The sequence below is a fragment of the Mesoplodon densirostris genome, chromosome 15 (genome assembly GCF_025265405.1).
Source record: "Mesoplodon densirostris isolate mMesDen1 chromosome 15, mMesDen1 primary haplotype, whole genome shotgun sequence".
In the NCBI taxonomy this organism is placed as follows: domain Eukaryota; kingdom Metazoa; phylum Chordata; class Mammalia; order Artiodactyla; family Ziphiidae; genus Mesoplodon; species Mesoplodon densirostris.
The window spans coordinates 10,507,468-10,534,101 of NC_082675.1; the positions used below are offsets into that span (position 1 = coordinate 10,507,468).

The following is a 26,634-nucleotide window of genomic DNA, read 5'->3' on the forward strand; positions in this document are numbered from 1 at the left end:
TCGTACGCAGCCTGCCAGCAGTGGGTGAGCAGAACTCTCTCTACATTTTCCTGGCCTGACCCAAACTTTTGAGTTACGGACCCATCGCTTCTTACAAACCTTTGAGATTTCTCTGTGCCAACAGAAGGTGGTTCACTCCATATGCTCAGGCCTGAGTTGAGCCCCAGGGTGGTGTGGTGGAGCCTCCTAGGAGCTCGACATAGAGGCTGAAGCCCCCATACCCTCTTTTCCTCCCACCCCCCAAGGGGAGCAGGAAGGACAGGGCCCAGGAGCCCTCAATGTCTGTACCAAGGAGAAGGCAGGGTGGGCAGGGAGTGGGGGAGGCTGGCAGAGTGAAAGGGGCACCACAGGCAGCTGGCTCAAGGGAGGGCCTTTGCTTAGCGCCTTGTGCTGGAGTAGCTGTCTGCTGAGCTGTAGCTCCGGCTACGGCTCTGGCTCCGGCTCCGGCTCCGGCTCCGGCTCCGGCTCCGGCTCCGAGAGCCCAGGCTGGGGCTGCGGGAGCTGCAGCTGCTGCTAGTGCGGGTCCGGCTGTGGCTGTGGCTGCGGCTGTGGCTGTGGCTGCGGCTGTGGCTGTGGCTGCGGCTGTGGCTCGGGCTCCGGGAAGAGCTTCGGCTGGCTGAGCGGCTGTACCAGGAGGAGGTGCTGCTGAGGCCGCTGGACGAAGAGGGGCTGGGCCGGTAGTAGGGGATGGGGCGTTTCCGGGCACTGCAGGGACCAGAGGGAGATGGCATGAGGGCAAGACTCCTCCCAGCCTCAATCCAGGGAGCACAGGCACTGTCCCAAGAGACGTTTCCCAGCTCCTCAGGAAAAAAAAAATTCCCTTGCAGTTCTGAGAACATCAAGGGGATGCTTTCAGGCTACTGCTGATATGTTCTGAAAAGTCATAATCTCACTTTTTTTTTTTTTTTAAACACAGCAAGGCTGGGCTCAGGGAGAACCTCCAGCTGGCAACAGTTTTGTTTTGCTATTTTTATTTTTACTAGAACCTTCTATTTATGGCAAAAAGAAGAGGCTGATTTTCCACTTACTGTAGTGCATCAAGTTTCTTTTTGAAATAAATGTATGGACCTCTTAAAAAAAGAGCACATCTATTTACAGAAAATTAAGTAAATGGTACACTTAATAATCAGACAAGGCAAAAGTGGGGGATGGAAGTTTGGGAAACACTGAATGAGTTCAACAAGATGGACTCTTTGGGGTTGAGTACGGAAACCAGAGCGTCTCTTGGAAATGCAACTCTCTTCCTCTCAGCCTTCCTCCAAGTCCATTCCAAGGATACCTTCGAAAGTCAAGGCAGTTGGGTGTAGGACTCCCTTCCTGCGTGCCAGGCCAAGGCAGGGTGTTCTGTGAGACATCTGAGAAGGCAATGCCATTACCCTGCCTTACTATCTGGGGCACAAGGTCTTTCTCCCCCCTTCACGTCATCTCCAGGGAGGAAGCATGGGAGGCCGGGATCCTTGTGGGTCTCTTGACTGAGTAGCTGACCCTTGGAGGACCAGGAGGAAGACCAACCGATTGTCAAGAGCCATTTTTAGGGCAACATTCAGCCATTCTCTCCATTTCAAGGCCTGAGAAATTTGTGTCCATTTAGACCTCAGGCTTCTCTTCTAGGGCCTTTCTCGTCCAAGACTTTATCTGTTACAGGAATCTTTATCCATCTAGTCTGACCATTCAGTCCATCACAGTGGAACACAGTGGGTTCTAGTGTTCTGCATGTAAGTTTATAAACTGCATTCACACCTCTTTGCCCCTTTTCATTTCATCCTTATGATAGAAACTTCTGGGAGTTATTTCCTCCAATAGTTCATGGGTGAGAAAACTTAGATTCTGGGAGATGAAGAGACTTTCCCAGCTCACCTGGAAAGTGGCAGAGCCAAGATTCCTCTCCAAAACAGCTCCCCCCTTACCCACTAGGGCTCCCTCCCAGTCTTTTTGGCACCTCAACAATCCTGTTTGCCCTCCCTACACTTGGTTCAGGGTATAATTACCTATGGGTCTATTCAAGCCTTTTGCATTCGGGCGTGTGGGTCTAAGGGCAGAGGTCTGTAGCCACCGCCTGGCTCCGCCCCCACGCAAAGTCCCGCTTCTGTTCCTTGCTTGGGCCCCCATTCCAAGGCCCGACCTCTTTCTATGGCCCCGCCCCGCCTCCCCCGCCCCAGCTGCATGCGCAGATTCCGGCCACACCCGCTTCCTCCTGCTGGGCTCGCCCGTTTGCCAGCCACTGCATTCTACCCCACCCCGCCGGCCTAGGCCCCGCCTCCACGGCCCCGCCCCCTTCTTGCAAGCCCGCACGGTGGCTGAGGGTGCTGACTCGCGCGAGGCTTTAAACAGAAACTTCATTTCGGTGGCTGATGGGGGGCAGGGTGTCCCTGAGCTCCCACAATCCTGCAGTCCAGCCCCAAGGAGGCTTGGGGAGAGTCTGAGACCCCGGCGGGTGGGAAGGGAGTGGAAGTGAGGGCGGAGGTGGGTGCTTCCTGGTCTCACCTCGTTATTCTCCGCGCCTCCAGGTGGCTCGGGGAGTCTCTCCGGCGCTTCCGCATGGGCGAGTAGGACCGACGTCTCCGCCGCGCTCGCTCGCGCTCCCGCTGCTGCGAATCCTCGCTGTACTTGGGGTCCCGCTCCCTGAAGGGGTGCGGTGGGGATGTTACTGGGGAGCTGGGGCTGGCCTGGCTTTTCGGTGGGAGGGGGGCACTCACTTCCTCCTTACCTTTGCCCTGCACCCCCCGCTGGGGCTGGGATGGGGTCTGCACGGGGCCTCTAGGGAGGTGGGAGGGAAAATGACACGGCTGTGGGGAGAGTCTGCGTGGATGGGTGGGTACCCGGGGGGCGGCAGGGAGGGCCTTGCAGCTGGGCGTGTGTAGGGGTGTCAGCCTTTGAAGGTGGGCATTGCAGGGTGAGGATGTGACTGTTAGGTGGGCCCAGGTGCCGAGTAAGAATCAGAACTGGGGGGTATGGACATAGGGATGAGGGGTAGTATTAGGTGTGCGAAGAGTCTGAGGGCTGGGGTGTGGCCGTTGGAGTGTTTGGGGTGAGTGCATGAGAACGCTGGGATGTACTGGGGGCCTGACTGCCACTCCAGACACGGCAAAGGGAACCACTAGGATGCTGAGTCATCTCCCATCCATAACCCGGCAGGGCTTGACCTGAGAGGAACTCGCGGGGCTTGGGAGACGCTCCAGAGAAGCGAGTCGAGGAGGCGGTGCCAGACAGGCGGATCCGAGCAAAGGAGTGGGGACTGGGAGGCGGGGCCTCGTCTGACGGGCGGGGTCAGTGCCTGGGGGCGGGGCCGGTACCTGCTGGGACTGTAGCGGGAGTAGCTGGGGCTGCGGCGGGACCTAGAGCTTCTGCTAGGCGGGCTCCTCTTGCCAGAGCTGGAGGAGTAGCTGGGAGAGCGGGAGGAGGACCTGGAAGAGAGGAGACAGCCTCTGAGGGGCCTGCTGAGCTCTGCCGGGCTTGCCCCGTCTGCCCAGCGTTTTATTCAGCTGGTCTCCAGGCCTTTTTATTTCTGGAGGCCAGGCAAAGGAACCAAGCCCTTACCTGAGGATGAACTCCCCTCCCTTTTGGATGGTTAATAATGATATCAACAACTTCCCCTTATTGAGTTCTTCCTATCCTGGCCACGTGTTAGCTGTGTGACCTTTGGGCAGTTGATTTCACTTCTCTGGGCCACTACTTTCTGATCTGTAAAATGGGGGTAATTGTACTTACCCCATAGAATTGTAAATTAAACGTGTAAATTAGGGTAAATTACTTAGCATCTTGGCATATAGTCAGCACACAGGAAATGTTTATTATTACATGATTATTACATATTCTACTACGTGCCAGATTTTGAACTAATGTTTTTTTTAATATCTTTCTTGGAGTATAATTGCTTTACAATGGTGGGTTAGTTTCTCCTTTACATATATCCCCATATCCCCTCCCTCTTGAGCCTCCCTCCCACCCTCCCTATCCCACCCCTCTAGGTGGTCACAAAGCACTGAGCTGACCTCCCTGTGCTATGCAGCTGCTTCCCACTAGCCACCCACTTTACATTTGGTCGTGTGTATATGTCCATGCCACTGTCTCACTTCGTGCCAGCCTCCCCTCCACCCACTGTGTCTTCAAGTCCGTTCTCTACATCTGCGTCTTTATTCCGGCCCTACCACTAGGTTCATCAGTACCGGTTTTTTCGATTCCATATATGTGCGTTAGCATGCGGTATTTGTTCTTCTCTTTCTGACTTGCTTCACTCTGTATGAAAGACTCTAGGTCCACCCACCTCAATACAAATAACTCAATTTCGTTCCTTTTTATGGCTGAGTAATATTCCACTGTATATATGTGCCACATCTTCATTATCCATTCATCTGCCGATGGACATTTAGGTTGCTTCCATGTCCTGGCTATTGTAAATAGTGCTGCAATGAACATTGTGGTACATGTATCTTTTTGAATTACGGTTTTCTCAGGGTATACGCCCAGTAGTGGGATTGCTGGGTCATATGGTAGTTCTATTTTTATTGAACTAATGTTTTGTGTATATTATCTCATTTAATCCTCAGCACTTCCTGGGTTAGGTACTATTATCAATCCCATCCTATAGATGAGGACAGAGGCAGAGAGAGATGATGTATTGGGTTGGCCAAAAAGTGCCTTTGCTTTTTAAGTAAAAATAAAAGGCACATTTTTCATTTTCACCAGGAACTTTATTGAACAACGTATTCACCATTTTGTTCCACTATCTTCTGCCATTTTTCAGGCAACTTCATAATTCCATCTTCCCCAAACTTTTTATCTTTTTGAGCCAAGAACTGTTCCAGATGCCTTTTACAGTCTTCCAGGGAATTGAAATTTTTTCCATTAAGAGAATTTTGTAAAGACTTAAATAAATGGAAACCCGAAGGTGCAATGTCTTATTCAAGGGTGGCGGATGAATCAGAACTTCCCAACCAAGCTGTAACAGTTTTTGCCTGGTCATCAAAGAAACATGTGGTCTTGCGGTGTCCTGATGGAAGATTATGAGTTTTCTGTTGACTAATTCTGGATGCTTTCCATTGAGTGCTGCTTTCAGTTGGTCTAACTGGAAGCAGTACTTGTTGGAATTAATTGTTTGGTTTTCCAGAAGGAGCTCATAATAGAGGACTCCCTTCCAATCCCACCATATATACAACATCGCCTTCTTTGGATGAAGACCACCCTTTGGTGTGGTGGTTCATTTCGCTTGCCCCACGATCTCTTCCACTCCAGACAACTGAATGGTATCCACTTTTCATCGCCCATCACAACTTGTTTTAAAAACGGAACATTTTCATTACGTTTAAGTAGAGAATCACATGCGGAAATATGGTCAAGAAGGTTTTTTTCGCTTAACTTATGTGGAACCCAAACATCAAAGCAATGAACATAACCAAGCTGGTGCAAATGATTTTCAACGCTTGATTTGAATATTTTGAGTATGTCAGCTATCTCCTGCGTGGCATAACGTTGATTGTTCTCAATGAATGTCTCGATTTGGTCGCTATCAACTTCACTGGTCTACCCGACCATGGAGCATCATCCAGTGAGAAATCTCCAGCACAAAACTTCGCAAACCACTTTTGACACGTTCGATCAGTCACAGCACCTTCTCCATATACTGCACAAATCTTTTTTTGCATTTCAGTTGCATTTTTACCTTTCTTGAAATAATAAAGAATAGTATGCTGAAAATGTTGTTTTTCTTCCATCTCCAATATTAAAATGGCTACACAAAAATTCACCGATTTTGATGTCTTTTTTTTGAAATTTTGAAACTTTATTTTTTTAAGTTTATTTTATATATTTAATACTTTTATTAATTTTAATATATTGTTTTCTTTTTAACATCTTTATTGGAGTATAATTGCTTATAACGAAGTGAGTCAGCTATACATGTACATATATCCCCATATCTCCTCCCTCATGCACACTGATAGGACAGCTGTCACATACACTCTAACAAAATTGTTTTGAATCAAGTTAAAGACAACTAAGTGCTACTAGAGCCATCTTACAGAAAAAACCAAACAAACCTTTTGGCCAACCCAGTAATTTGTTCAAGGTCACTCAGCTGGTAAGGGGTTTGAACCCAGGTCTGTTTGGCTACAAAGTGCTCCTGACTTCTGCTAGACTATACTGTTGTGCATCTGAATTACTAACCCCTATGCTATTTCCAGTCTTCTTCCCTCTTGCTAATGCCTCCCACGTTTAGAGAACGACTGCCTTGGTTTCTCCACCACTCTCCTAGGAACATCTACCCTTCTTTCTCAGACTTTCAAATAATTTTCATCTCACAATTGCTGATTTGATCTCCCAGTAGTTCCTGCCAGGGTTCAGAGGGATTATGTGACCATGTCTGTGTTCAGTGGGAAAGAGGGCTGTGATGGATTAGCAATGTCTGCTACAGGCACAGGAATGAGTAGTGGGGGGACACTCTCTCATGCTCTGTTTTTGCCAGCTTTCCCTCACAGGAATGCTAGCAAAGTTTTCCTATCCTTTTCAGTTTGAAAAGAAGTCTTGCTCTGACTTGCCCTCACCTAGGTGTTCCTTAGCCCCTTCCTACTTTCTTAGGTGATCATCATAACCATCGCCTTGGGACTCTATTCTTACATGTTGCCCAGCGTGATGGAAGGAGTGTGGACAAGGAATAGCTCCTCCAGTCTTAGTGCCCTGGGACAGTGTCCAGCTATGGCCCCTGAAAAATTTGCTTTGCCAACTTGCTCTTTGGCTATATACTGAGAGACATTATAAAAAAGAGTTACGATGAAATAATGCTTTTGGACACTTTGAAAGGATGTCAGGCATTTCTATCCACTGTACCACATAGTGTCCCTTTTCTGTGGAGCCATGTGAATCATTTTTCATACTTAAAAACCAGAAATAACTGCTCTTCCAAGCAACTGGTTCAATTTTTATCTTTTTTGTTAATAATGTAAAGGGACAATTTCCCTTTTTGCTTTGTCTGCCAGGGAGCTCAGAGTCACATTTGCAGTACACCTCCATAGCAACAACAGTCATCCCTCAGTATCTGTGGGGGATTGATTCCAGGAGTCCCTGCATATACCAGAACCTGCAGGTGCTCAAGTCCCTTATATAAAATGGCATAGTATATTGAATACACCGGCCTTTCATAACCAGGGATGTGAAACCCGCAGATACAGATGGCCAACCATACAGAATGGTAGGACATGCCTTTGGGACTTAGCCTTCCTCCTGATCTAATTTTATTGCTCTCAATTTTCCTTTTAGCCTGATTTGCTCTTCTACTTATGTCACTCTATCATGTTGAATATTTCTGTTAGCTTCCTTGCCTCCTTATTTTGAAAGAACTGGTCTTGAGGTAACCACCTACTTAAGCAACTGTTTTTTGATACGGTTGCAGAAGAGGAATAGTTGGGTTGCTGTTGGAAGTTCTTGTTTGTAGAGGGAAGCTGGACTCCATGAAGCTGTGGGTTGATTAGATTGGATGGAATCTTCCAATTCCTGAGATCGCATGTCTTTGCATTCTGCCATATCATTATTCCACATGAGAAAATCAAACAATAACCAGGGGTTATTAGAATTGAGTGGTAAAGTGAAAAAGTGGCCACAATTCTTCTCCCTGTATCCATGCCCCTTGCAGTGTGATTTTGCAGTTCCTCCCACTAAGAGGAGCATCCCTTGCATCTATCTGGATTGGTCCTCTGACTCGCAGTGGCTAAGAAAACAGCTGAAGAGGTCATGCCTGTTCCAAGCCAAGGCCTTGCACACTACTGCTCTCTCTTGGAACCCTGCCATCACCATGTGAACAAGCCCAGACAAGCCTGCTGGAAGATGTGAGGCCACATGGAGCAGAAATGAATCAGCTGGGGTCATTCAAACCAGCCAGCCCCCAGACAACCCACCGGCTGATGGAAGACACATGCATGAACCCAAGAAAGACCAGAAGAAGAACCACTCAGCTGAGCCCAGCCCAAACTGCCGATCCACTGAATCAAGAACCAAGGAAAAACTTACTGATAAGGATGCTACACTAGGGGGATAATTTTTATGCAGCAGAAGATAACTGATACACATGAATGGATCCTCATGCCAATAACAACAATCAAAACTGATATTATATTCCAAGTACTGATCTAAGTGTCTTAGAGTCCTCAGAACAATCCTTCAGGGTAAGTATTGTTATGGTTTTCATTTTGCAGGGGAGGAAACTAAGGCTCAGACAGGTTAACTGACAACCAAGGCCGCCAGTGAGTAATAGATAGAATGGGCATTCAAACTCAAATCTGTTCTACTCCTGTCCCTTGGTGGTCAAACGACATCTCCAGTTACCTCAACTAGCTGCAGAGCCAAGGTCAAAATTGCACTCACCTTTTCCCAGAGGAGGTGGATCGGCTCCTGGTGTACCTGGGGGAGGCCCTGGGGTTTGGGGATCTGGAGGAGTGGGTGCTGGCACAGGACGAGCTGCGGGAGCGCCCTCTCATGGGGGAGCTCCGGGCTGTGGGTGGGACCAAACTGGACTTCTTCACCTCGGTGCACTCCAGACATGGCGACTGGAATCCTCTGCAGAGGGGAGAATGGCTGTTAGCACTGGCCTGCCCGCTGGTCCAGGGCATCTTGAGCTGATACTCACCTCCTTACTTTGCCTCGGCTGTGGTGCTCTCAGAACCCCCCCATCCACCTTTCCCCATCTTACTACCTCTGGAAAGACTTCCCAGACCACGGATGTTAGTGGAGCAGAGATAGAGTAGCACACATACCACAGGGTGCATGATGGGTAAGATCAAATCACATGGTGGACGATTTCATCCATTTCTAGTCTTTTTCAGTCCCTCTGATTATATGAATGAGAAAGCCCGGGTTGGGTACTAGTGGGTTTTTACTGTCTCTTTAATGCTTGCAATCTCCCAAAGAGAGTGAGAGCAGGCCTGAGACTCAGAACCTGGGCAGGCAACTGTAACTAACCAGAATTCAATACATTGTTTGAATCGTATGTATTTTCTCAGGTGCATTCTATTGAGGACAGGTGATACAAATTTTCTGTTTAAGCTAGTGCTACAAGTTTCTTTATATCAAAGAGTGAGTTTATTAAAGTAAATAAGAGTAACAGTAGTACCTGGATACAGAACGACTCAAGGAAGTGACATGTAGTTGGTTTAAGCTGGGAAACTGGCGTAGCCCATTTTGCAGATGGGTGAATGGAGACCCAAAGAAGGGTGGAGGCTTGTTCAAATTCACCCAAAGCACAGGGTCCTGTCATATTCTCACCTTGCCTAGAGCCATGCTGGGTTCCTGTTGGTTCTCAGTAAGGACATGTTCATTGGGATTGGGCCAAGGGTCAAGTTCAAATAACATTAATATAGTTTAATCATGACCCAGCCCCTGTTCATACTCCAGTCTCAGCTCTGGCACTTTGCTCTCTTGACTCCAGCCATAATGGACTACACGTGTCCCTCCTGGAATATTCCTATTCCCTTCCTTGTCTGCAGGCTTTAGAACATTCCCCCTGCCTGGAACCCTCTTCACTTGACAACTCCTTCTCATGGTTCAGGCTTTCGACCCCCTTAAGACTGGTTGTGTGACCTCCAATGTGTTATCACAGCCCCCAGCCCCAATGTCCCCCCCCACCCCTAGATGGCTCGCTTGGTCTTATAATTGTTGTCTCCCTCCCCCAGACATGGAGCTCCCTGGGGACAGGACTCATGTCTCTCTGGACACTGTATCCCAGCACCAGGACACAGCCTGAGACATATGTCCTAGATCATTGATAAATAGCTGTGGAATAAACAGACTGAGCCTCTGCGCATCCTGGGAGCTTCACAGCATCATCTCATTTAGCCCCCAACAACCCTAGGAAGTTGGCACTATTATCATCCCTTATTTACAGAGAAGACCCAGAAGAGTGAGTTGCTTCCTCACGGCCACCCAGAGTCTCAAACCCTGATCTGTCCAGCCCTGAAGCCCATGTCCCTGCTACCTTGCCAGCCCCTGACTTTACTGGCTGTGGTTCCCCTGATTTAGAGCGGATGTCTCTTCCATTCTGCCCTCTGCTCATAGCTGACGTGACATAAATAGCCACGGATTTAAAGATCATTTATACTTCACAGTGAAAGGCTGGGTCTAAATTATTTAATTTGGCTGTCCACATAGATCAGATTCAGCAGGTAACTGCTAAATGCCGTTCAGGCTTCACTCCAGTTCTGGAGACAGATCTGTTTCGATCCCGGTGCCGGCCTTTATTAAGTGTGTTTCTTAACTGCTCTGAGCTTCCGTTTCCCCATCAGCTAAAAAAGAATTATAACAGAACCTATCCCATAAAGGTTTTAGAAGGAGTTTAGGAAGATTATCTGTGGAAAGCACCTGGCATAGTAAATAATAGCTGCCGTTATTATTATTGTTGTTGTTTTTGTTGTTGTTATTGCTATTCTCAGTATTTCCTGCATAACAGCCCTGAAGTATATGAGTAGCTATCTGGGAACAACACTGCCTGTTCTTGGAGACATGGACGTTGGCTCTGACCCAGCCCTGGCTCCCAGCCGAGCTTGGGTGTGAACTGAGGCCAGGGATGTCCTGAGGCAGGCAGATCCATCCCTCTCTACCCTCTAACCACTGGCAACCACTGATCTTTTTACTGTCTCCACAGCTTTGTCTTCTCCAGAATGTCACGTAGTTGGAATCGTAGAGTATGCAGCCTTTTCAGATTGGCTTCTTTCTATTAGTAACATTAAGTTTCCTCCCTGTCTTTTCATTGCTTGGTAGCTTGTTTCTTTTTAGTGCTGAATAGTATTCCATTGTGTGTATGGACCACAGTTTATTTATCTATTCACCTATTGAAGGATATCTTGGTTGCTTCCAAATCTGGGCATGAATAAAGCTGCTATAAAAACATCCATGTGTAGGTTTTTGTATGGACATAAGTTTTCAACGTATTTGGGTAAATACTGTGGTATATTTTAAAATGACAGTGACTTTAAGTGTTAGACTTTCTCCTGTGATTATTGGTAAACTGACCTCTGTTTTTCCTGCCCAGCCTCCATCCTCCTCCTGATAACAGTTCCCCGCTTTTCCTTCAGAGAACCAGACCTTCCCCAGTTTTAGTGGACATGGGAAGACTCATTAGCCCTGATGGGGGCATATGACAAGTTCTAGCCAAGAATACAGCATCCCCTGGGCAGTGTGATTGGTCTAGTGTGGGCAGATGACCCAAGCTGGGCCAAGCAGAGTCAATGAGCACTTGCCCTGATATTTTGCTGAAATTCTCGGGAAAGAGGCATTTTCCTTCCATTGGCTGGCTAGACCGATAGAATGTTAACTGGATGGCATCTTTGCCAATGCTTTGGGAGGATCTGCTTGAAAATAAAGCCAAGAGAGGAGGAAGCAGAACTGAGAGATGTAATAGGAAAGACAGATTCCTGATGACATATTTTTTGAGACCCTGGATCCAGCTATATCTGAAGCTGATCTCCTTGGATAGTTTTTTCAAAAATGATGCCTATTTCTCTCTCTCTTTCTCTCAAATAAAAGAGCTGGAGTCTGTGTGTGTGGTGTAGTGCTAGGGTGAGAGACCGAGATTGTGGAGCTCAGGCAGGACCCCCTCCTGCCACCCAGGTGCACTGACCTTGACTCTCTGCCCCTGCTGGTGGGGGAGAGATTCTCCAAAGCGGCCCCCTCGTTCTGGGGGGAGGAGGTGGTGAAGGAGTTCCCTGAATCAGAGGTGTTGCCGCTGTTGGGGCCCCGGCTCTTGCTCAGGCCCCCAGTGGGGCTCTCCTTCTCCTGACCCCGAGACCTGGCTGAGCTGATCTGCATGGAGGGTGGCGAGGAGGTGTCATTGCCCGAGTCATACTCCTGGGAGCGTCCTCGGGACGCGGCGAGCAGCCTGGCAGTTCTGGTAAAGAGGGCAGCAGCCCCCGGCCCAGTGATCTGAAAGCAAAAACACCCGTCGGACACTGCTGCGCGCTGGGTAGGCGGGCTGTGTCTAAATAACCAAGAAATGTTTACCATCATGATGCACTGTAACGAAAGGAAAGAGAGAGAGGAGAGGAAAGAAGAGACGCCAAAAAACAAAAGCACAAATTCCTGAAAGAATACCACAGAAAGGAGATCTTTTTTTTTACCCCCTGCTAGGATAACTGGAAGATTGAGGTATCATGCAGAGAAAAAAGCATGCGATCCAGATTAAACAAAAGAAAAAGGAAATTATACAAAATTTAATTTCTAAGGAATTAAACGAAAGCAACAACTTAAGAGAAGGGGGGTGGTGTAAACACCCTTAACCTAAAACAATAATAAAAATAAAGAAAAGTCGGGGGAAAGAAAGGAGGCTATGGGCCTGAAAAAATATATCTTGAAACTTAAGAACAAAAAAAGGAGATAAAGCCAAAATTTTAAACGTCAACCAAATCCTCAACAAATTTGACTTTTTTTTTTTAAAGAAAAAGTTGCCCGAATAGAACCCTAAACAAATACCACATGGGGAAAAGAAATGAAATAAAGATGAGAGTTTTTTTCTTAATATAAAGTCAAGGTCACAAAATGATATTTTTGTAGTTTTCAACTAAAGGGGAAAAGAAAGAGGGGACAAAAAAAAAAATGGAAGTCAAACTGTCTGACGGAAAACAAACAAAAAAAAGCTCTCTACGGATATTTGCGTGTGTCCTTTTCCCCCTGGAGAAGGTAGCTAAGGCGCTCGAGTGGCTTCTAATAAATTCTCTCATGTCTTTGCGGATTATATCCACTTACCAAGCAAGAACTCCTCCTTTAGTAGGTAGGTAAGGTGTAAGAGAAAGGGAAGAGCGGGCAAGGTGAGTCCATCATTAGAGTCGCAAATGACAAGAAAAAACACACACCTTTCTGTACATCCTCACACTTGGCCCTAAACTTTGGGTTTTGGGTTTTCAGTGTTCTTGACAGGTGAAGCATCACTTCTGGTTGGCTTTCTCAGTAAGGGGACCTCAAGCCATCAACACTAACCTCATCCGTCCCTTAATGCCCAAGTTGGATCAAGAAACCCTTGCTGACAATGCAGATGGCGGCTAGAGTTCGCATCAATCTAAGGTGTCAAGATGGGGGGCGGGGAACAGGGAAGGTGTGCTTGTGACAAACGGCTTTGGGAGGGGCTGCCTTGGGGTGCCTGGGAATGAGGAGGGGTCCCCAGGATCCTGTGTGGGGCTGATCTAGGACAGATGAAGGAGTAAAGGAGGCGATGGAGAGACAGCCCTCGGGAAGGCTATGGTGTGTTTAGACGTACAACGGATGGTTTTCTTTAAACGTTCAGACCAGTCTCACAGCTGGGATGACACAGTGGGTTTGGTTCTGGTCCCCCAACAATACTATGCTTGGATGTGGGCGAGATGGACCTCTGCCCTGGGTCTCCTCCTGCGATAACCATCCCCTTGGGGTGAGAAATCTGTGGGGCTGAGAAGGCACCACCTGTAAACCACTCCCCCCGAAATGACTCTCTGGGGACCTGAAATCCCAGAATTCTCTGTTTAAATGACCCCTGAGTCCCCTTCCAGGGTCTCTGCAGGATCATCCATGGATCTATTCTCCCAGGGGTAGACCATGCTTCAAGTGTGCACATTCCTAGGTCCAAGTGTGGCTATTTGAACAGAAGTTGGATGTTCAGGCTTAGGTGTCCGTGTGCTTGGGTGGGAGGTCCATCACGCTGCTGGACGGTGCAAGGACATGGGGGGAGAATGGGAGGGGCCAGGGCCTCGGGGCAGATTCTCCCTACACTGTCATGTTGTGGCCTGGCACTCCGAGGGGTCCAAGATTCAAAATCCAAATCTGACTTTCCAGATCATTTCGAAGGTATGTTTGCCAAAATAGGAGAACCTATTTCGTCTAAGTTTGATGGCTTGATTTATAAACATTTGCATATATAGTGCATGGCTCTCCTTCTATACGCTTGTCCCAGGCCCTGCACATATTAGTGTAGGCCTCACCATCAAAAGCCTGCTTCTCCCACCCAGTTTCTCCCATGTACCTTGGGCCTAAAGAAGGGGGACTTCTGGGCTTTCTTAAGGAAACACTTCTGCCTTCTCAGCAGTTGGTCATGAGGGTGAGATACAGAGACAATGGAACTGTGAGAATAACAGTGATGACTCCACCAGCTCAGGATATCAGCTCCTGGAGCTGGGGAGGTGGGACTTCCTTTGCAGATTCTCCCAGGAGGCTTTGCATACAGACAAGGTGGTGGTCCAGCTTTACCAAGTTCCACCCAGTGTGACTGCCACTGTACATGCTTGGCAATCTGGCTAGCTTTGCTCTGGGACAAGGGACCTCAAAATAAGGTTGCCCAAATGGGTTTTCTAGTGTGAGACTTCTTTAAAAATTAACGTAAAGGCCCTTTTTCCATTCAGCTCCTTTTTGTCTTCCAGTTTGCAAGTTGGCTGCCATATCCTTCCCACCTCTGAGAGTTCAATGGCTACGTATGTATTTCCACCACCTCTGTCAGGAATGACAAAGCATCATGCCAGGCAATTAGACCCTGGGACCTGGGCTCTCAGGCTGGGGCTTGGTCTGGGGATGGGCTCATGGAATCTCTGTCTCCGAGACAGTGAATGTTTGGTAGCCAGTGTATCACAAGGGACTCCGGTGAGCCCCTCCTGGAAGGAACCAGGCTGGACTATGAATACAATGGTTTCCGTTACTCTACGGCTTGCTACCTGGAGGCATCCAGTCTGGGCCTTTCTCTGCCCAGGTACTTGTTTCCACCTTGACTACTAATTTCAAAGGATATGTCCTGGTGCATCAAGAGTCCCCAGGGGGAAGGATCTCCTGAACATAAGGCCCCTCGGGGCTCGTGGATATAGAAGGGGACTTTGCTTTTTTCACATTCTCAACCCCACATCCTGAGCTCACAGGGACACTTTCAGTGTTGCTACCTGACCACGACCACTATCCACGTGCACCTTGTGTGATCAGAACTGAGAACTCGCTAAGGCATCACGCTCTCCCATCATCACGGAAAACAGAGATGAATGTGCTACTGAAATGTCCTCATTGGGTTGACCCTGGTGCTTGAAAATACCAACCTCTCCTGCTTGTTTAAAAGTCCCATTTCTTTGGATGAATCTAAATTCTTTGACATGCGTGACAGTGTCAACACTTTACAGCTCAACCCTGTGTCCTTCACAAACCTCATCTCTTCCATATACCCGCCCCCCACTCTGGCCCCCACGACCTTAGGCCAATCGATTAGAAAGTTTGCTTGGTTCTACCACCACATCTTGCTCTCCCAAACCCAGGCCATTTGCCTATGCCATTTCCTCTGCCTAGAACACTGTTCCCCTCTTCCTCACTTCACATGGCTCAATTTATTCATCTTCCAGTTTACATATCACCTCCTCTTGAAAGCCTTCTCTGAGCTCCAGGCCAGGACAGCACAAAACTCTCTACTTCATTCATTCTAAAATTCACTCTTTCATTCATTCACTCATTCAAAAATGAGTGGCTTCTGTCTGCCACAGCACTCTTACTGCGGCAAGGGGGCAAGAATTGCTTGTTTTACCTCCTGTCTCCATCTGGATGGCTGAAAGTTGGGGTCTTGAGACCAGCTCAGGGCTGGGCATGTGAGCCAGAGAGAACCTCTAGAATAAAGTTTTAGGTCCAGGCCAGTGGCAAAGAGAAGGAATGCCCTCCGCTCTTCCTCCTGGCCCTCCTCAGACCTAGGACCCTCAGAGAAAGCACACAAGAGCCCTGTCTACACATGCTCAACAGCGTAAGTTCCAGGCAAGGTGAGAAGTTCCTGATCCGAGGAGCCTTCCAGATGAGACAAGCGGTGTTGGGTCTCCTTACTTCCTGTTCCACCTTCTGCTATTCTGGGAGGTCGGGTTAAGAGATGAACTGGGTCTGGCCTCTTGCACGCAATGGGGCTGCTGGCCCATGCAGTGACTTTGCTTGGGTGCTAGAACGGTGCTCCCCCTGGGTCAGGAACTCGAAAATGGTGCTCCACTCTGGCCAGACAAATTAGAAAAGAGATATACCTTTCTCTGGACTGAAGCAGCCCCACATCGGTTTTCACAGCTGGCTCGACAAATGGAGGGTCGGTGTGGTGTAACTCCATGGCCAGTCACCCTTGGACAGGGCACAACCAGCAAAACATGACATGCCTAGGAAGTCCTGGAGACGCAAATCTTCGCCCCCTGTTTGGCCTGCGTTAAGGATTACTTTGAGGGCCGCGGGAAGGGGTGGTGGCCCGAAGACTTTCATTCCTGCTTCCTTCAGCTGAACTCTATTTGGTTTTGTCTTTACCAGTCTTGATGGGCTCTATCTCTGTTTCCAGGTGATAGAAACATTTTCATAAACTCAGTAGGGATGTCTGGATCGTTTAATGGCCTCTTAGCCTCAGATTCCTCCTTCTCCAGAGCTCTCCATGCACCCCACACACGAGGGAAAGACACAACGGAGCGGGGCCAAAGGCAGACTGTGGGGTGTGTGTGAGCGTGCGTGCGTGTGCGTGCGTGTGCGAGTGATGCCACGATGATGCAGGGGAGACCTTCATAAAGTCAAGGACTTTATGACAGGCATAAAGACAGAGGCCTCTGTGTGCTTGCCTCCCGTCTCTAAGCGTCTCCTTCCTCGTCAGATGCTCACTCCCACTCCGCATGGAGGATGCAGACTGCTACCCACTGGCCGCTGACATGACAGGATGGCTCCCCCATGTTCCTCCCCGTCTCCTCATTTAGATAACAGGCCACTCACAAGTCGTCTCTGACGAGCTCTTCTTCATCCACTGGAAATTTCTCTTCCTTGAACGTAACTGCTCTCTGCCCCTGTATCCCCAGCTGAGCTGCAAAACGGTCCTCAAGAGGCCCACTGGGAGGAGTCATCCTAGACCCACTTTTGTCCAGGAACAATGCCCTCATGGTACCCGGGACCCCTGTCTAAGACCTGGGACCCTCATACCAGGGCTCTCTTCTGTGGTCCACTCTGACCCCTTCCTCCATCCCAGGCTTGCCCTTCTTTTTATGTCTTCACAAAGGCCTACTTTTGGGGCTTGGCACAAAAATTCAGCCCCTGTTAAGATGTGCTTAATCACCAAGTGAAATATACCTGCCTTCATATGGTTCTCCTAGAAATTGAGAGAGGAATTTGAGTGCTGGCAGTTTCTTTGAGGGCAAGGAACCTCAGTAGGAGAGTGGGGGCAATGAGCAGGGGAGAGAAGGAGCCAGATGAAGATGTGTTATCAAGCCAGCTGCCACAGAGGGCTTCTGGAGGACACCCTGGGAGCCAAGGCAGAGTCAGCTCCAGAGTTAATCCCAACCAAGGAGGGAGCTGTGGTATTTATACACCAGTTCCCTACCACTCATGGGTTAAGGGCTGCACCCAAAGGGTGTCAATTCTCTAGTAGGTCCAAACTGCCATCCAGCCAAACAAAGTGGTCTTTGGCAGCCAGAGAACATTACCTGGAAGCTGGAAGCTGGCAATGTGTGAAGTGGGGAGGGGGAGGGGATATAAACGGACAGCATCTGTCTCAACACCCCAAACCACCAGTGGGAAACTGACGGGCCAAGTTATACTTTGTTTCAGATATGCTTTCTTTAGCCCACTTACCAGCTAAACAAATTTATGTTTGACAATAAATTTGAATGAACTGTCAACACTGAAGAGTGGGGCAGATTCACATAACAACCCATTTCTAGTTCATGCTGAAGAATAAGAAGTTCTGGCAAGACTGAGTCGACATTCCTGCTTGGTAATAAGTGGCTAGTGAGTAATTGCAGCTGCCCTTTTTGGATGGAGCACAAGCTCTCCCGGCCCCAGGCCTTATGGGTTCCCTGTTGCTTGTATCTATTAGCTGACTGGCCCTTGAGACAACTAAGTGTGTGATCCTCTGTTCTAAGTGTTCGCTGCTACCGGGATCTATCTGAAAGCAGCACGAACACAGTGCATCCTGTACGTTTCATCTCTCCCTCCCATCTTCCCCGTCTCTGCCCTTTCAAACCCTCTTGGACTTTGTCAATGAAAGGAACCAGGGGACAGAGTCATGACATGAAGCCATATCCAGACCTCAGAGCTGTTACAAGCTTTTCCCTTCTGGGTCAGGATTGCCAATCTCAGATTTTTTTAAGGACAAACTGTTTTTCACAAACTCATGGCCACTGGGAGAAAACGAACACGTTCCCTTTATTCTCTTAGCCCCCGCCAATGAGAAGCTCCAGGTTTTGTTTTGTTTTTCTTTTGAACTCATAAGCTCGTCTATTCTCCTTTTTCCTTAATATACTCAGTGTCAACATTTGGGTTTTTCTAATAAGTAATTAAATCCCCCCACCATGAACTCCAGCTCCTGGTGTTTCACTGGGAGTTTCTCTCAGCCCTCCAGGGAAGCCGGCACTGTTATTTATTGTTTTTGTTTCAAATCATTATTTAATCAAGAACAGGGGGAAAAGGCAACCTCTCACACTTCAAAATTTAATTTCGGCTGAATTCCGAGATCAAGAGGCAGCACAGCCTAATAGGTTACAAAAATACAATCAAGAAGAGAATTCCAATTAAACTGAACAAGTCCATTTACTGAGCTTCAAATGGCTCCATGGAGAGAGATGGCTATAAATTTTTTTTCCCTCCCTGCCATATGGGGGACTGGAAATTCTCATGTGAATGTAGAGCTGCATGGCAGAGCTTTTAGCTAGAGGGTTCCGGTTATTCCTTTTTTTTTTTTTTTTTTAAACCTTTTGTTTCACAAAGACATTAAGTTTATTTTCCTCACCGTTGTTCATCTTCCTTTGCACATTAAGAAGACATCAAAAGACTGGATTCATTGACTTGTTAGGAGTTCATTAGAGAGGGGGAGGAATGGAGAAAGACAGGGATCTGCTGAGGATGTTGGGAAGATGACAAAGTCCTTTAGGGCTGGGGTGGTCCCACAGGGCTGTGCACTGAAGTTGACCTTGGGCCTGGGGCCAGATGTCTCTCCTTCCCTCCGTCAGGAAGCTGAAGGGGACCAGCAGCTTCAACCTCATCATTTCTCGGAAGCCCCTTTTGATGGCCCTCAGCCCACCTCTTCTTGAAAATTTCTACACAGATCCAGTCTGGCAAAATTTTCACCAGTCCAAATTGAAATGAGAAAAAAAAAGTTCAGTGGAATGAGTTTTTCATCCAACGAAATGCATTTGATTTAAAGGCTCATCCTTTCTTCTGAGGCCATGTCTATTCTTCCTCTTCAGATGGTAAATGTCCCTTTCAGTATAGAAAATGGGGGTTTTCTTTTTTCTGTCCTCACTTGGCAAAAGTCAAAGTTGACAATGCTATTCCATTTTCCATTTAAAGAATAACTGGTCCCACAAATGCCTCAGTCTCATGGCCCCCCTCTTCCGCATTTTAGTCCCTTTGTTCTCTAAACGGCAATGAATGGCATTGGATTAGTGAGTCTCCTAGTTTGAGCAAGAGCTCACTTTTGCAGAATGTATGTGAGAACCTGGATCAGAGGTGGGAAGGCTGGACCCTCCATACATGCTCCCTCAGCCTCATTTCCCCTGTCTGCAAAAGAGGAGGCATATCCTGCCCTTCTCCTAGAGTTGTTCCGAAGTTCACCTGAGATCTTGGATATGATTAAGCTTTTTGAGGCCAGAGGTGCTTCAAAAACATCATGTCTGCTTTTACTGGGAGCAAGTTTAATTCAGCCATTATGAGGACAAATCATAACACTAGCAACTACTGTATATTGAGGGTTATGTCCCAAGCATCAGGCTGTTTTGCTCATAAAACAGAAGCTGCATGAGGGCAGAAATCTTCTCTGTCTTGTTCACTGCTATTCACCCAGTGCCTGGCACATAGTAGGGGCTTAATGCATATCTTATAAATGAATGGATACCTTATCTCACTCCACCCTCACAGCTACTCTGTGCAGTAAGTATGCTTATTAGTCAAAGGTACAGATGAGGTCACAGAGGCCCAGCGAAGTGAAATGACACAAGGGAAGTCAAGTAATTAAGCACCTGGACTCTGAGGGTAGACTTTCTGGGTTGGAATCCTAACTTTTCCATTTAACAGCTGCCTTTTACTTAAGTTTTCTAGGCTGCAGTTTCCTCATTGTAAAATGAGGATACTAGCGGAAGATCCCCGGAAAGGCTATTATAAGAAATGCACGAGATGACACATGTAAAGAATTCAGCCTAGCACCTTGCACGTGGTAGGTGCTCAGGAAGCATGAGTTATGGCTGTTACCCAGTCTCATAGGGAGATGAAATCAAGAACTCTGGAATATCCGAATCTGCTTCAAAGTTCCTGTCTCCATCACTGTTGCCTCCTGCTTCCTCCTGTTCACAAATGTCATGAGGTCCTCTTTTACGAAGCCCAAGTTTTGCCTTTTTTTTTTTTTTTTTTTTTTGCCGTATCTGTGCAGGTTTTTGTTGGCAAGGGTTATGTGGCAGCTGTTGGCTTGCTAGAGGCAGAAGGAGGAGAAAGGAGGAGACTGCCCTCTCCTGGGTCTAATTTCAGTCTTGATCAGCCCCCTTTAGATTCCCCCTCCAGTTAGGATAGACCTCACAGAGGACCCCCTGCTACAGGACAGGGCGTGGCCAAAGCTTGGGGCCACCAACCTCTCTGTCATACAGTAGGCCCTCTGGCTATCACAGTAAGCTTCTGAGATACAAGCCATGATTCATACCAGCTCCCCTTCCTACTCATTGGGCTACCTACCTAAGTCGCTTCACCTCTCTGAGCCTCAGTTTTCCCATCTGAAAAATGGTGATAATGATGGCATGTACTTCAAAGAACTGTTTTGTGAATCAAATGAGAAAAAAAAAAAACTGTGTAAAGAATGTGACAGTGCCTGGCACACAGTGGTATTTAGCTATCTCAATAGCCATCTCAATTGGGTGAACTCCAACTCATCCTTCAAAGCCCAGCTCACATGTTCCTTTATTTGTAAAGTCCTCTCAGACACCAAGATCTCTTAGACATTGGTCCTTCCTCTGTGGTCCTACTACATATTGTACTTGCCTCCGTCACCTCCAGGGGTGATATTCAAAATATTCAACAACTGGCTGAGTGTGGGTACTGCCCCATCTGAAGGTAGCTGGCCTTGGCACTGAAGGGCTGCCAGGTATCACTGTTTATCCTGGACTGTGAGAAGGTCCAGAAGGTACCAGAGGAGGGAAGGGATGGCTTTGTTGACTGGGGAATGGGTGGTGACAGGGTCTGTTTATCAACTGGTGTGCGAGTATTTGAATATTTGAACAATGGAGGAGTACTAGTGCTCACCGACTCAGTCTCAGCCCTGACCACGCTTATCCTACTGTATTGCAGCCTTCTGCTGACGGCTAGATGGTGAGCTCTGGAATTCAGGAACCTGTTTATACATCTCTCTGTCTCCCTAACACCTTGAACAGAGTTGACTGAGTGTAGATAAGGAACGAATGAGGCCATGAAGGATTCACTCCTTGGGACCCTCCATCTGGATTTGGGCTCTGACCAACAAAGAGGGCTTCAGATTATCTTTAGCTTGCCAACTAGGATTTTAACAAGATACAACCCACTTCTGCATATTCATGTATGCAAACAGGCCCCCTTGATGTAATGTGCCCGTCCCTGTTTTTTTTTTTTTTTTTTTTTTTTTTTGCGGTACGCGGGCCTCTCACTATTGTGGCCCCTCCCGTTGCAGAGCACAGGCTCCGGATGCACAGGCTCAGCAGCCATGGCTCACGGGCCCAGCCGCTCTGCGGCATGTGGGATCTTCCCGGACCGGGGCACGAACCCGTGTCCCCTGCATCAGCAGGTGGACTCTCAACCACTGCACCACCAGGGAGGCCTCCGTCCCTGATTTTTAAAGAGCTCTGCATATGGGATGCCCACCATGGAGTGTGGCAGGAACCATGGCATAGGAGACCCCTCACACTTGGGCTCCTGTTCACCTCTAGGACCCCCAGAACCCCGTCTCCTGCCCTGGAATTCTTTCTCCATCCTGACTCCAGCCTTCGTTTCCTGTTTCCACTGGCTAGTTTCTCATTTGTCACCTCCTCTGCCCTAACCCCAATTCCCTTCCCTGCCTGCCTACCTCCTGTCCCATCTCAGCATTCACTGTTGTGCATTGTCTTTTACAATTTTTACCTTGTCTGTCTTCCTTTTAAGAAAGCACAGGCTGTTTCTTATTCACTGGATCCTGAGAGCCACATCAGAGCTGACCCTTTATAGATGCTTAGTAGATAACTGGTAGATTTGAACAAGTGATGGAATGGGTGACTCAGTGACAATGACTGTGCTGTTCTCTTCAGCAGAGAGCTCAAAAAAGTCTTGGGGCCAGGACTCTTGGAAAACCTTTGGTCCAACCTGGTATCCTCTTCCATCCCTGCCTATGCAGGAGAGAGGATGAGAAAGAGCCCAGCATGGAGGGCACTCGGAGGACCAGACTTGGGGGGCGTCTGATGCCCCAGGAGTCAGGCAGCCATGAGCAGGGTGGGGCCAGCCAGTTGGGCTGCAGCTGCCATTGAGGATGGGAGGAAACTGAAAGTAGGGGAAGCAGGGGTTCTAGCTGTGGTCTGAACTCATCCACAGACTAGCCTGAGCCTGGAACCATTCTACTATTACTACTCCACTACTATTACCAGGGTTGCTACTATTGTTGCTACTACCATTACTATTTCCATGGTTAATACTGCTGCTGCTCCTATCCACCGCCAGCAACCTAGCACCTACCACTTGCCCGTTACAGTCTGAAAGTCTTACTTACATTATCATTGCATCCTCACAACATTCCTCTTATGAGGTAGGTCTTATTATTATCCTCATTTTGCAGATTTGGAGAAAACTGAGGCACAGAGAGTTTATGTAACTTGCTCAAGATTCCACAGCTGGAAAATACAGAGCCAGTATCTGGAAGGTTTTCAACACCTGCTACTATTTGCTGATCTTTGTCCCTGTGCCGAGCACTGGGCTCGACTCTTTACAAAATTGCTCTTCTTTTGTCCCCAAAACAAGGCTTTTGAAGAAGAGGTTTATTATCTGCATTTTTTTTAACAGATGAGGAAACTGCAGCTCAAAAAGGTTTAAGTAACTATCCCCAGCTTGCAGCCAGGATTTGACCACATAATCATAGTCCCATGTTTTTAACAACTCTGACTTGCCGTAGCCCATGGAAGTCATTTCTCTCCTGTGAGTCCAAGTTCTCTGTTTGGAATCAGGGTATTGGGTTAGGTGAGCTCTTAAGGCCTCTGCTTTCTAGGTACGGATGAGCTTTCTGCTCTTCTAATAGCAGCTGGGCCCTAAGAACCAATAGCCAATCTGGTACCTCACTCACTGGTGTGGGAGGACCACCATTTTGGGGTGCGGGGGGAGTCAACATTCGGATTTTTGCAACACCTTGGACCTGACTGGTTAGGAAACCATCCCAGGTGAGAGAACACAAGCCAGTTGCTCCCAATGGCACTTTTTAATGAGGGTCAGTTAGGGCCACCGAATGGGCTGCCATAAATACCATGACCAGGGAGACTGGGTGGCTTTTACCACCTTAAAACCATTCTTCCACCTCTTATTGCTTGTATTTTAAATTTATTTCTACCTTTGCAACAATTCCTTTGGGACACAAATGGGATAATCATGCTCATTTTCCAGTTGAGGAAGCTGAGGCTGGGAGGGGTAAAAGGATTTGTCCTGCCAAGCCAAGACTTGCCCCCAGGCCTCCGGACTCTGCCTTACTAGAAAGACCTTTTATAGGACATTCACGGAGGGGAGAATGCAAGTGAGCATTTACCATCTGCAAATACTGAGCAACTACACGTATCTCTACAAAGGAAAGCCCTGAGGTGAGTTGTGGATGGTTCCAGCTAGGTAGAAGATTTGGGCAAAAGTAGACCTTGGTGATACATGGTGCCTTTACTGGTAAAGAAGAGTTTCCCAGAATGCACTGGAGATAAAACTATTGTGTCAACCAGACCCAACCAGTGTTTATCATCACCTTCTCTTCCTTGACCTCTCAGCAAGAACCCCTGAGCTATTCCTTACTTCCACCTCATCCTTTCTAAGGGAGCAGCTCTCTGAAATTTTCAGATTTATGCCTAGCTCGAGTAGACAGGTCCCTTCCCAGCTGTTAGCTGTAAGCATAGGGTACGTCTGCGTTGAATCTCCTCCTATTTGTGTGTCTGTTCCTTTAGAGTCTACAAAAGGCCTTCACATAATTTGTTATTGGATACCCCCAACAATCCCACGTGGAAGTGATATTATTTCCAATTTACCAATGAGAAAACTGAGTTTCAAAGAGGTTAAGTGACTTTCTCAAAGCCACACAGCTAGGAAGCTGAGTTCAGACCCAACTCCAAATCCCTTGCTCAGGAAACTTCCTGGCATCGAACTGTCTGAAGTTGTATTCCGGCCCTCCTTCTTGACCTGAGGGACTGTTGCGTGATCCCATTCGAGGCTGGGTTTCTCGACTGGGTTCGCTCTTGCTTTACTCAGTGGCTTCACTCCAGACCTTAACCCTTCTGAGCATCGGCTTCTCTGTCCCACCTGTGGAAGGGACTAGTGAGGGCAGCTGCATCCTCAACTCCCCGAGACCTTGTGTGGACACGAGAGGCCGAGTGCGATCAGCTCCTTGGAGGACAATTCTCGTATACATTCAAGGCTAAGTTTACACGGGTGAAATCAAACCCCAGATGCTCGTCAGTGCAGCAGCCTAGCTGTCAAAGACGCAGACTTCACCGCAAAGCTGCAGTGCCTCTGTTGCCTAAAAGACGCCCTCTTTTCCTTTCTCCCCAAAGAAACCTCCTGTGGTGTCTCATACATGATTTCCTGCAGATGTCACTCTGGAGGCCAATGTGTACTTTCGAAGCTCCCCTGATAAAGAGCCGGGGGCTTCAGGTTTTTCCCGGCCCCCCAAGCCCCCACTTCCCAAGCCGCCAAGCCGAGTGATGCCAAAGGCTGGTGAATGACCATCTGGTTAATCAATAAGGAGGTCTGAAACCCGTTGGATATTTGCCCAAAACTGAATTAAAACGTGTCATACACTGCCCTGAACTTGTGCCTCCACCCCCTCCAAGTGTCACGGCCAAGACTGGCAGAGGAGGCTGTGCGGAATACTTACTACACCCCTGGCCGACAGGAAGCTGAGCATCTGGAGGGGCTGGCTGGGCGGGGGGCTGGACCGGGCCTCAGGGCTGGCCTTGCAGAAGGTCTTGGAGCAGCGGCGAGAGTGCCTTCGACGGGACTTCCGCCCTTCCTCGGGGGACTGGCCACGGCGCCTGGGTGCAGGAGAGAGAAACCTGAGGGCCTTGTGATGGAGAGCACGGCAGAGAGGTGACTGAAGGACCAATAGGATCTGAGGACAACAGAACGTGGTTGGGTGTGTCTGTATGAATTACGCGTGCATCCATCCACCCACCCACCCATCCACCCATCCATTCATTCATTCTCTCATTTGTTCATTTGACAAATGTTTATTCACGTACCTGGCACTGCTTTGGGGGCTGGGGATGCAGCTGTGAAGACAGAAAGGGCCCCTATCTTGATTCAGTTTACTGTCCTTTGTGTGCCTGTGTGATTGTCTGTCTGCTTGCCTGTGTCTGTGACTGTGTGTATGTCTGGGTGTGTCCATCTGTGTTTTCGTGTGTTTGTCTATAAATGTAACTGCTTATATCTGTGTGTCTTTGTGTATGTGACTTTACCATCTGTGAAATAGAGGCATCTTATTGACTGTCACCCAAAACTTAAAACAAAAATATTTGACAAAAACGACAAAGATGCCTTCTTGCAAGCTTGTCACATCTAGATCTGGCTGCCTGTCTGCGGTGGAAACCAAAGGAATCTCTGGCTCCTTAGAAAGGGTGTGTTTGGACTCTGCATTCCCTGTTAGCTCTGAGTCACAGTAGTGATAAAAATAACACCTTATGGATTTGCACGGCACCTGTAAGCCCCTCTTCAGGTGCTTTCACAGTCCCCTCTACAACTTGAAGACATACACAGGGCAGATATTACTTTCTTATTTTCAGATGAGAGAGCTGAGGCTCAGAGATGTTTAGGGACCTGCCTGAGGTCACACAGCTTGTAAGTGGTGGAACGAGGGTCGCCGTGGGAACCAATGCCTCTGGTTCTTGCGCTGGAGTGTCCCTCTCTGCTCTGGGGTCTCCAGGTCACTTTTACTGAGTGTGTGGCCTGAGGGCCAGCTCTCAGGTTGCTCCCACCCATGCTGTAGTGTCTCTCAGCCCAACAGGCACTGGGGAGCTCGGGCGGCAACAGCAGCGGGAGACGTGACAGCGGCAGGAGGGCTGGGGCCAGGGCTGCGATGGGAGCCCTTTACCGAAGAGGTAAGCTTCGGAGAAGGTAGAGTGGAGCGTGCCGAGAGTCAGCAAGCAGGCTCTGCACCGCCCTCCAGCCCAGGCCTCAGGCTGAGTCACACAGACCTGGGTCCTGGTGTCAGCTCTGCCCGTCACCGTGACCTTGCTCGGACCCCTCTGCCCATCAACATGCAGGTTTCTCGGCTGTAAATGTCTGTAATGCAGCTGAGCTCAGTGCGTCAACACCCTCCAGATAAAGCCCACTGGGGGTGCCCTGTACTTGAACAAGCATCGTTACTGCTCCCTGCAGTGGCAGAGAATGCACGTCACGGGGGAGTGGAGGACGTCTCTGTCCGAGGGTGTTAGAGAGAACCTATTATGAGCATGTGGTCGGGGACTCTGGGAGCACGCAAAGGGCTGGCGCTTTGGCCTGGACTGGATGTTG

General features: G+C 48.3%; 1 protein-coding gene across 1 annotated transcript in view; it reads right to left on the minus strand.

The window, feature by feature from the left end:
* Nucleotides 1-377: 377 nt before the first annotated feature.
* The window catches only part of SRRM4 (serine/arginine repetitive matrix 4), a 164,342-nt gene continuing 138,085 nt past the window's right edge, over nucleotides 378-26,634 (minus strand). Inside the window, exons 8-13 of the mRNA XM_060119354.1 lie at nucleotides 25,001-25,157; nucleotides 11,600-11,901; nucleotides 8,353-8,544; nucleotides 3,294-3,404; nucleotides 2,485-2,622; nucleotides 378-705 (exon numbers count right to left, since the gene is read on the minus strand). Of these exons, the coding sequence (XP_059975337.1) occupies nucleotides 378-705; nucleotides 2,485-2,622; nucleotides 3,294-3,404; nucleotides 8,353-8,544; nucleotides 11,600-11,901; nucleotides 25,001-25,157 (1,228 nt within the window). The remainder of the gene's footprint in view (nucleotides 706-2,484; nucleotides 2,623-3,293; nucleotides 3,405-8,352; nucleotides 8,545-11,599; nucleotides 11,902-25,000; nucleotides 25,158-26,634) is intronic.